This window comes from Pteropus vampyrus, unplaced genomic scaffold (genome assembly GCF_000151845.1).
Source record: "Pteropus vampyrus isolate Shadow unplaced genomic scaffold, Pvam_2.0 Scaffold543, whole genome shotgun sequence".
Taxonomy (NCBI): Eukaryota; Metazoa; Chordata; class Mammalia; order Chiroptera; family Pteropodidae; genus Pteropus; species Pteropus vampyrus.
Window position 1 is genome coordinate 575,541 of NW_011889324.1, and position 11,433 is coordinate 586,973.

Below are 11,433 nucleotides of genomic sequence, written 5' to 3' on the forward strand. Positions count from 1 at the left end.
GTTCAAATTTTATCATTGGCAACAAATCTTGCCAGTTGTTTTCTTTGAAATGACAGGCTTGCTTTCTTCATTTTTGAAAAACTGTCTGCCGAATACCCAAGTCTGAATAACCATAGTTTGCATGTCAGTTATTCTTTCAAGTAAAAATCATATTTCATGAAAAAAAGCAAATAGTTTAGCTCACAACTCAATCACATGAGTGCTTTTCCTTTGGACAACTATTGTACTTTAGTATGCAGAAGAGATGTATTTTGTGCTTCCCATTTCATCACACAGAACAGTAGAGACATGTCTCAAAGGTCGAAATTTAATAAAATTAATGAATTAATTTTTACTGCTTCATTTGGGACATTCTTAAGTAAAACCAGCATTTTTGTTTTTTACTGCAGTGATGAATACAATGACCAATGGTATAGTTTGGCTCCACTGCCCCAATTTTTGCTAAGGTGCCAGCAGTTTTATTCACCACTGCTTTAGCACCATCAGTGCAAATATCAACAGTGAAAATAGCAGATAACATCTTGATATTGCTGTAAAAATAATTTTGACCTCTCAGACCTCCTGAAAGGATCTCAATGAGCCTCAAGGGGTCCACAGATCATATATGAGAATTGCCAGTCTAGGACTTCATTCTGTTATACCTGGATTATCATGTTAGTTTCCTAACTAGTCTTCCTGACTCCTGCCTCCCTCCTAAGTCATATTGTTTGGCTCTATTAAACACTTCTACAATACTGCTTTAACCATGTTCTGCCCAACCTTTTTCAATTATTTCCCCCACAGGATAGAGGATAAAGTTCGATTCCTTAGCATCACATTCAAAGACCTCTACAATCTTTCCTTACCCAACTTTTTCAGTCTTACCCCCACCACCTCCGGACACCAACTGTAAGTCTATTTAAGGTCTCCTGAAACACAATTTACACATCTCACAACTTTGCTTGAAATATTTAGTCCTATTCAGTTATATCAAACATCGTTTCCCTTTATCAAATCTTGTATCCTATTCAACCTTCAAAGCCCAGCTCAATACCCACATACTTTATGATGCTTTTCTAATCACAATCACTCTGGTTTACAATCTTCTACTCCTTCCTGGAAATATCACAGCAATTATTATTCTCACATTTGATCATTTAACTCCTGAGTTACTTAACTTTTATGTGCTTTCCTTAATCCCCCAACTGGATTATAAATCCCTGGAAGATATAAACCCCTGAACCTCTCTGCTAAACTTCAAATCTTCTACAGTGCCTCATACAATGCAACAAATACAGTGGAAATGTCAATTTTTAAACATAAAAATCAATGAATGAACTCCCTTCTCAAGAGGCAAGAGGAAATCTGTTAGGTGAATGATTCATATGGTCTGTGAAGTACTGATGGTCCTTTAGAGTCTTCCAGGTGGACAGTAGATTGATTTCTTAGAGTTATTGTTTTCAATGGGAATAAGTATGCTATTGAATCAAAATCAGTCCAGTGGCATCTCATGAAAAGTAATCCTCTCCTTCTCATTAATTTTGATGAGGATTTTGCAATGTTAAGAAAATGTATAATAAGTGACCCAATGGACCTTGTGGAAGTGGTTTAAAAGGGAAAAGATGGCAATCACTGTTCTAAATCAGCAAAGAGACTCTGATGGGAAGTTAATTCTACCTGTAACATTTTATTTCCTTGAAAGAAGATATAAAGCAAATATGATAAAAATTTTTATATTTGTTAATCAGAGAGACAGGTGCAAAGGTGTTAATATTATTCTTTATACTTTTCTGTATGTTTGCTAGCTTTTAAAATAAATAAGGAAAAATAATGTGTGGCACTTTGAATCACATGTGGTGTGTCAATATACAAGCATATACCATTTGATTAGTGCATGATGCTGTCCAATTTTTACCTACCAGTGTATCATCTTGCAATGAAGCAAAAAAAAAGCCATAGAGCAAGTTAATTTTCTCCTTGTGATCAATGAAGTCAAACATTGCAACCAGCCAACGATAAAAAAGTACCTATTGAGAGACAAAATGCTTATCTTTAGAGAAATACAACTGGCACAGAAGAACTTAATTCCCCCCTCAAGGCTGTTTTAGAAGCCTCTAGCACAAACGAGGATAATAGATTTTATTTCTCAGTAAAAATTTATGTTTGAACAGAGTCCTTGCATCAAGCTATATTGTTCCAAAACTACAGGCTTTGCACAAAAGGCCAATGCCATTACTCCATAAGTGGCTCTTCCTTGCCATCTCTTAAGTGGTTCTGAAGGGCTTATCATCAAAGTGTTTAAAAAGATTACCTTGGTGCTACTACAACACTTGCCAACACAAAGCCAGGAGACCGCCTTAACCACAGAATCTTCTGATATTAGAGTTGCTGGAATCATGCACTTCAACATCCGAGCGTTTACAGCACTCCCTGAAAAGCAGACAAACTCTAAATTAAACTACATTTTAGTATCTTGATTGTTTCCTTACTATTATTCACTCTTGGTACTAAAAATCTCACTTTATATTAAAGGCAATAAAAAACGAGTGATACTTGACATCTTTTATTATTACAAAACATAGTTCAAAACAAAAATGTATTTTTAACTTCTAATATAAACTACAAAGCAAATTCTTTGGTTTTAATATTTCTATTTAAATAGGGAGAATAAACACAAACAGGGACTCTTTTGGGGGTGATGAAATGTTTGGGAATTAGATAGTAGTGATGGTTACACAACTCTGAATGTTAAAAAAAATTTTTAAAAAAACCTGAATGATACTCTTCAAAAGGGCTAATTTTATGCTATGTGAATTAAACCTCAAAAAAAAGTCTTATAGGAAAATCTCAAGGCCTTTTAAATTTCGTTAATATTTGTAAAGGCACAATAGATTCTGATTTATTTAAAGCTACAGACTGACATCTTGCATGAGCTGCTATGTTTAAGAATAAACAAATATATATTTGTATTCTCTTCAACCCCTCCCCCCTCCCCGGCAAAAGTGGGGAAGATAGCAGAATCGAACAGCCATCCTTGGAATTAGCTGGCAGTAGTATTCCATACTGGTCCAAATTTTCCAGTACACTCTGGCATCCATGATATTCTTCTATATGGTAAGAGAAGTGATGCTGCAAATAGCTTTGTATACACCCTATATCAACTTCTGCTTATTAAGGCTTCAAGAATTAAATATGTATCTCATTAACTTATTTTTTTTTTGTATTTAAACATTGTTTTATTTGCATTATAGTGTGGTGATCACAACTATTCACTGAAAAAAAAAAATCTTAGATGCATGTGTCTTTAACCACTGTTTTATGCATTACAGTATGGCAGTCACATTAATTCACTATAAGAACACTGTTCTCAACTTCTCCCACAAGTAGCACTCAGAAACATCTTATACACCCTTTTTTTCCACCCTGAGGGTGAATACTTCTCTTTATTTTTTTAAATAAAAAATTGTATATACTTAAGACGTACAACATAATGATATGATATACATATACGTAGTGAAATGACTACTACAGTCAGGCTAATTAACATACTATCACCTCATATAGCTACCATTTGTGTGTGTGATGAGAGCATCTGAAATCTACTCTTAATAAATTTCCAGTATTTACTACAGTATTATTAACTATAGCCATCAAGCTGTATATCAGATCTTGGGATTTATTCATCCTACATAACTGCAACAATATATCTCATCAATTTCTACCTCATCATTCTATGAAGAAAAGAGGAAACGAGGAAAGTAATGAATCACAAGAATAAAAATGAGCTTTCCACTCTTGTAGTTCCTTGTTTTTATATCTTTCTCCTACTCTTATCCCCTAACCCTTCTAAAGTCTGACAGTCTGACCACTAACATCTTACACAGGTACCAAATTCAAAGAGAGAACTGAATACAGACTGTATTATTTCCCAATGACTTTTTAATTAATTTCTAAAGAGTCTAAAGTCCCTTTGCACCTAATTATAATGACATTCCTAGCACACTTGCCCCTGAATATGCATTTCAATTTGGCAAAAGAGCCACATGTAAAGATCTAGTAGTAGTGAGGGGGAATATCATAGAAATAACTGAAAGAGGAAAAAGCAATTAAGGAGGCCACATTTAATATCACTAAATTCTAGCTTAACAGAAAAATGAAAAGTTAGACTAAAAAGCCAGATTGTTTTTTAAATCGTTATATACAAACTTTCAAATCTGAAGCATGCACATAAAAGAGGCATGCATTTGCCACAAGACCTGACAAACATCATGAAAACCTTCTAATCATTAATTTCTGATATATCAAAAAAGAAAAGAGAAATTCCAAAATAGAAAATACCTGTACATTCTATACATGTTTTAAGGCGGGGAAGGGAAGAGAGAATTGTTCTCAATGGACACTGATCAGTTAAATACACATTCCTGGAAAGATATTAGAACCAATCTGAAACCACTTACAAGAAGAGCCAATTTTATTAGGTCAAATTTAACTTTCAAGGAAAACACAGAACTAATCAGGCAAAAGCGGAAAAGTAAAATATCTGGGAGTTATATCTTGAATTCAGCTAGTAATCTGCTGTTGCTTTAAAACACACATACATACACCCCTGAAAACATGAACCTAGGGTATACACAAAGGAACCCAATATGCAAGGGCCAGGAAACAGTACATAAAGCATCTAGTTTTGATAGTTGTCTTAATTTTCAAAAAAAGAAAAAAAGTAGAAAACCCAGCATGATGCAGTATAAACACTAGAAGAGAAGTTAAGAGATCTGTGTTCTCCAGAGCTAGCTCTGACACTTAAGCGAGTCTCTTTAACCACTAGGGCCTGTTTCCTCACCTTTAAAATGAAGACATATGGGGTCTAAAACACCTTCCAAGTCTGAATTTGGATGAGAGTAGGTTAAAACATTCTTCTCAAATAAAAGGAATACTGGTCAGATGTTATTCTAAGAACTTCACACCCATTCCAAATGAACTAAGAGCAGAAAAGGAAGCATTTGTACAAAAGAAAAAGCATCTTGCATGTTAAGGTCATAGACACTAGAATGGAGACAGCATCAACAAGGACTTGTCATAGATAAGTGAACGAACCTAAAGGCAATGAAGTAGACCAAGTGATCTCTTAAGATGCCTTCCAGCAGCATTATTTAAATCAATATCTATGCTTCTTAAGAGAAATACTAAAAATAGCTCCCATGTATTCAGTGACAAGACTCCACACATTTATTTGTAGATATGTGATAACTAGCCATTTTCAGCATATGCACAGAGACTTTTGGCTCATAAGGTAGTCTGTATATTAGAAAGGCCTATTTCGGTTTGACGAAGAAAATAATAAAAATAAAGAACTGCAACTCATTCCAATGAACGATCTAATTCAAAGTCTGGGAGGCAAAAATAGCAAACTGAAAACAAATATATCCTCTTGACATACCAAATTTGCCACTGAGTGTCACATTTAATAGAATGTCAATTTCTTCCGGAGCTAATCCATTCTTCCATGCCACATTTTCCACAGTTTTCAAGTGTTTTTCCAAGGTTTTATCTTTACTCTGTGAAGTTTTAAAGGGACCTGGAAAAAGGAACCATATTAAATAGTGGGACGTTTAAAATTCTTTCAGTGCTCAGCCTCGACAATTACAACCTGGGATACTTTAAAGGAATAGCTTTATGTATAAAATGTCTTCCTAAAAACCCTTCAAAGCCTTTAAAATTCTAGAGTATTTAACAGCAATAGCACCTGCAGTGAGGAAAACTAAACCATGCCCTGGCATCTCTGCTCTAAACTAACTAAAAGCACTGAGCTATATGCTATTTCAATGCTAGGGCGGCAGCTCCTAAAGGCTCTCAAGAGCCTTTAAAAACCCCAATGTCCAAGTTGCATCCCATACCAATAAAATCAGATGGTTTAAGAGCGAATGCCAGCCACCAGTGGTTTTTAAAGATTCTCGGGCCATCCCATGCACAGTAGTTTGAAAACTGCCCTGCCAGGAACATGCTTTGCTGTTGTATCCCTAGTACCTAGAACACTGACATGGAGTAAGTGCTCGATAAATGTCTATTAAATAAACAAAAGGATGGATAAGCAAAACTATGCTTTCCTTTAAAATTCTTTAAGAAAAAGTCTAGAATATTTTGACAGAAATAGGACTTTCATAAGGAAAATGATCTGTCTTACCTTTCTCAAAGTATCTCACTGCTACTTGCAGAGCATCTTCTGCTTGATCATCAGCATGTTCATAATCTTCCACTGGATTGTTTTGTCCATGTTTCAAGATGCTCTTTGAGTTGCTGAGGTCGTCCTCTTTTAGTTTCCAGTCCAAGAGATTAGTCTGATAACTATTACTACCTCGTGAAGTTCTCTTTGGTGTCTCAGAGTTCTTAACTCTCTTTTGAGGTGACATTACTGCACATGTTCTATACAGAAACAAGTGTTAAGTTACCATTAATCAGTCAAACTGTCCCTTTACTCCACAAAGACAGGGACCACATCCGCCCATATTCCCAACACTTAGTGCACAGTAGCTAGCATGCAACGAGTACACAATAAAAAAAAAAAAACTGACAACGATCTAGGCAACAAAACCTTCAGATTAACGTTCTCAGAAAGCCCTTGACCTAAATAGGAATAGAGAGAAACAACTCTTCAAGGTAACATTCACCAGCTGAACTGGCCTTCTTGTAGGAAAAAAAAAATACAACAGTTAAGAGTACAGGTAGCATAGCAACTTCTCTTAAAATGGCTATATAGCATAAGCAAGTGCAAAACTAAGCCATCTCATGAACTCAATCTTACTTTCTCCAATCACTCATATTTTTCTCCACCCCACCTTGATTTTGCTTTTGATCTTTTATGTTCCCTACTTTGACAGTGTTAAGTTAAAACTGCATAGTTCAAAAGTCAAACTGGTGGGAAAACTAAGGATTCTCAGAATAGAAACATTCCCTCTTAATTAATTCACTTATTCAATAAATAATTACTGAGCATCATCTATATGCCAAGCACAGTTCTAGTTACCAGGGATAAGATAATAAAACAGTCAAAGCTTCTGCTCTCATGAAAGTTATGGGGGTGGAGAGAAGAGTCAACGAATAAGTAAATAATATTGAACATAATACACAGTGATATGATAGAAACTGGGTAGGAGTGAGAAGCTACTTTGGAATAAGTGTTCAAAGCCTCACTTATCGACCTTTAAACTGAATTTGCATGCCAAGAAGGAACCAGCTATGTGAAGATCTGTGGAGCTATGTGGAGAGGGAAGAACAAGACTTGCTATGAACTTAAAGCAAGAGCTTTGGGTGTTAGAGAAACAGCAACACCAGTAGGGGCAGGGAGAAGTAGTTGACAGGAAAGAGGTAGAGGGTAGTGACAAATTAAATCAGGAAGGCAGCCAGGGACTAGCATATTGGGACTTTTTGGCCAGGGTAAAGAGTTTGGATTTGAAGTGTCATGGCAACTATGGGGGAAGGGAGGCATGTTAAAGGAGTGATACCATCTGAGTTATGTTTTAAGACCGTTTTAGCCGCAGTGTGGGACAGAAATGTTAGGAGTCAAGGAGTGGAGACAGACCAATTAAAAGGGTCTTACAGAAGTCCAGAAGAGATGTAACTGTAGTCTGAACTAGGCCTAAGGTACAGCGGTGGAAGAGGTAGAAAATGATTGCATTCGTGATATGTTTTGGAGGTAAACTGGGCAAGGCCATGAAAAATACCGGATGTAGGGAAAAGGAAAGAGAGGAATCCAGAATGACTTCTAAGTCTTGGAGTTCAAATGGAAAAAAAAAAAAACTAAGACTAGTTAGAATGACACTCAATCCCACCTCCCTAGAACAGATCAGGAGAGCAACATGTATGTCTAACCTAGTGGAAGGTCCCAGGTTCCGAGTTGTTTCCTAGCCTCCTAGGAAAGAAGGGCGCAGGGTGGGGGCAGCTTCTGACCCCATCCGGTTGACCGGTCGCAAAGTTTCTCAAGAATCCAGGCCCCGCCCCGCGCCTCCGCTTTTACAGCCTGCCTCAGCAAGGAAGAAATTTGGCCAAGACTGACCCGCTGGCCAGATTCCTGGGCTGCCACCCCTTGCAGGATAATCCTGCTCAGAAGTCATGGGATTCTCTTCGCTCTAGGGGCCCCCATTTCCCGCGGTATTTAAAAGTGCCTCACCTAATACACACCTCAGTCCCCGAACCTCGGGAGTCCAAACTTCTCCAGGATTCAAATGAACCGGCCCCGCCCTGCGCATGCGCTTCCGCGGAGATCCAAGCGGCGGCCAGGCGGAGCCGAGCTCTCTGATGTAACCTGATTGGTTGAGTTTTGGATATACGGCGCGAACCGATGCGCACGCGGAAGCTGACACAGACCCAATGCCAGATTACTGCTGGCCCCACCCGCCGAGACCCGCGGAACGCGCGGCAAGTGGGCCGTTGCTGCCAGAGCCAGCTGATTGGCTGGCGTTCCCACTGTGCTAAAATGTTCGCATTCGTCATTTTGCCGTAAAACAGAGCAGTCTTGATTCTTGAAATTAGCAAGATTAATTATAGTGATCACATTGCCCAGATTGACCCCAAATGTTGGGACTTTGAATATGTAGGAAAATACGAAATTGCAAACTTCTCAATAAAGACTGCCTCTCCCATGTTGGGCAAGAGACTTAGGTTAAAGGGTCTATGATCTCTAAAGCTGTTATTTTTCCCATGTGAAACTAGGAGATGGGAGGAAAGAAAGGCTGGAACTGCCCTGTTTTACCTTCCAGGGTTTGCTAAAAACATGTAGCCTGAGCCAGATGTAGCACTTTGATTCCTAAAGCACTAAAGATTCCTAACTTTGAGAAATTGTTGGACCTTAAAGATATTGGCTAAAACAGCAATAAGGGCTTAGAGTGAGACCTGACATTGGGTCCTAGTTTAATCTCTTACTAGAGTAGAAATTAGGAAAGATATAAATTTAACAGTTCTGATTCTTTTGAGGGGAAAACATACCTACAAACTGTAGCAAAATGGTAGTCGGAAATTTTGCTATCTTAGGGAAAGATGAAGAATTGAAGATTAAGTTGCTGTATGTGGGAAAGACTACAGCAGAAATGACTATTTACCACATTTTCTATTTATATGGTTTTCAGAGCACTTTCGTGAACCCATTTAATCATGCATGAGAATTGGGTATTTAATATCTTCTATGATAGCTGCTCTTCCTTACCTAGTAAAACTGAACATATATCAAGAGTCATTTTTATACTTGAAATAATTTCATATAAATAAAAAATGGCAACAACTATGTATTTATCAATAAGCACTTTAAATATAAATGGAGTAAATGCTCCAATCAAAAGACATAGGGTAACTGAATGGATAAGAAAACAAGATCCGTACACATGCTGTCTACAAGAGACCCACTTCAGATAGAAAGACTCACAGACACTGAAAGTAAAGGGATAGAAAAAGATTTTTCATGCAAATGGAAATGAAAAAGAAAGCTGGGGTAGCAATACTTATATTAGACAAAATAGACTTTAGAACAAAGGCGATGACAAGAGACAAAGAAGGATGTTTCATAATGATAAAGGGATCAATTCAACGAGAGGATATAATCCTTGTAAACATGTATGCACCCAATGTAGGAACCCCTAAATACATAAAACAAATACTAACAGACGTTAAGGAAAAGATTGACAATAACAAAGTCATAATAGGGGACTTTAACACCTCACCGACATCCATGGATAGATATTAATCATTTCATAGACTCAAATGTAAATTGGAAGGGATTTTAAGTCTCCAATCCCTTTCTTTTTTGTAGATGATAAAACTGAGACCTTGAGTAGTACAATAATTTGACTAAGGTGACAAGACTGTAGCACTGGAACTTGTGCCACTTTGTGGACACATAGTGAGGGACACTGGTTCACTTTTATTTAATAAAACTACAATTTTCTCTGAAATCATTCTTCCACCTTCCCTTGTCTTCACCTAATGAAGCAGAACTCCCAAGACCTGTAAATTGTATTGAGATCCTAATTCTATGGCTTTCTATCTTATGTGCTGACATCACAGGAGTGTGGGGGGACATAAATGGGATTGAAAATTTGGTAACCTCGTTAGTATATTAAGTGATTATACTCCTCCTTTTCTTTTTTTCTTTCTTCTCCTCTTTCATCCAGACTAAAAAAAAAAAAAAAAAAAAAAAAAAGAGCCTGAATTTCTTGACATGGCCCTTGCTATTCAATTTTTCATTATTTGTCCAGCCAGTTTCCTCCAAATTTTAATTTTTTATTTTGAAAGAATGAGAGAAAAAAGACAGAGGTATCAATTACAAGAACAATGACATTGAAGAAAATACAATAATTTGTACTCCCACACTCACAACACCCCCCACCACCACCCCTTTCCCCATCCCTGGCACAACAATATTAAAACCGTCAAAGCACATCTAGCAAGGAGAAACAGCAATATGTAATGAAGAAAGCAAATTTTCATACTGCTCAATCCAACTAACCCATATCAAATGTCCTTCCCCCAGCCAAAAGTCCACCCACAGGAATGATAAAGAAGTGTAGAAGAGACAACCTTGCAGGTAACTTGGATCTCTGCTCACACTAGCAATTCAGCGAAGATTCAATAGAAGTAGTGAATCTATTTGGCAGGGAAACACTGTCAAATTTCAGATGATCTAAGAAAACAGCTAGAGATTCACAGACTTTGAACAGGACGAATCCCTGTTCCCTCAAACACAACGGTGGAGAAGCTGCCAAATCCTGGTTAGCTGCTGAGAACAGTGGAAATGAGGCAGCTCTGGCGTAAGAAAATCTAAAAAAGATGTCTGATAACAAGTTTACTGCTTCAGTTTCAAACTGTAAGTAAAGGAGCTTATAGGTTGAGCTTGGACAAAGGCAAGGTGAAACTTCCAATTTTACCACTTGAAGAACTAGATTATCTATTCACTGCATATATTCTTTATTTTAATTAAACCTCATGGAGTATTCAAAATTTAAACAATTGTTAAAAGTAGAGGCTAATTAATTTTACATATAACTTAGTGTCTCAAATCAAAGGAACTTTTTCCTAAAGTGGTAGGTTTAAGTTTTCAGCCTAACCTATTGAGAGATTCCCACATCCCATGAGAAAGTATCACTTGTTTTATACCAAAAGTAGGATTCTCTTTATAGGAGGTTTATTCTGTCTTCACTAGAATCAGTCTATAAAGGGAAGGATACTTATGCAGGATTAGTTCAAGATCAGAGTCTTCTCCGCATGTGCTTACACACACACAGAGTGAATACATTTTCCCACACATATAATCTCACAGTCACATGCTTGCTGGAGTCCATCTCAAAAAAAAAAAAAAAAAACCACTTCGATAGTTAGCCATATACATGTACATGCAGCAAGATGTGAGAGTTGCCCCAAAATGACTAAAGGTGGTGCACATATATCTACATGGGAAGGTCATTTTGAGTA

At 37.1% G+C, this 11,433-nt stretch overlaps 1 protein-coding gene across 3 annotated transcripts in view; it reads right to left on the bottom strand.

The window, feature by feature from the left end:
* Positions 1–8,283, bottom strand: part of CENPI (centromere protein I) — a 55,634-nt gene extending 47,351 nt beyond the window's left edge. For 2 of the 3 annotated variants that reach the window (XM_011383812.2, XM_023525235.1), the window contains exons 1-5: positions 8,155–8,283; positions 6,161–6,399; positions 5,417–5,554; positions 2,291–2,409; positions 1,899–2,006 (exon numbers count right to left, since the gene is read on the bottom strand). In XM_011383812.2, coding sequence (XP_011382114.2) covers positions 1,899–2,006; positions 2,291–2,409; positions 5,417–5,554; positions 6,161–6,399; positions 8,155–8,222 — 672 coding nt within the window. In that variant the 5' untranslated portion in view covers positions 8,223–8,283. Of the gene's footprint in view, positions 1–1,898; positions 2,007–2,290; positions 2,410–5,416; positions 5,555–6,160; positions 6,400–8,143 lie in introns of all 3 variants that reach the window. The other variant, XM_011383811.2, reaches the window with a different exon arrangement.
* Positions 8,284–11,433: the final 3,150 nt, after the last annotated feature.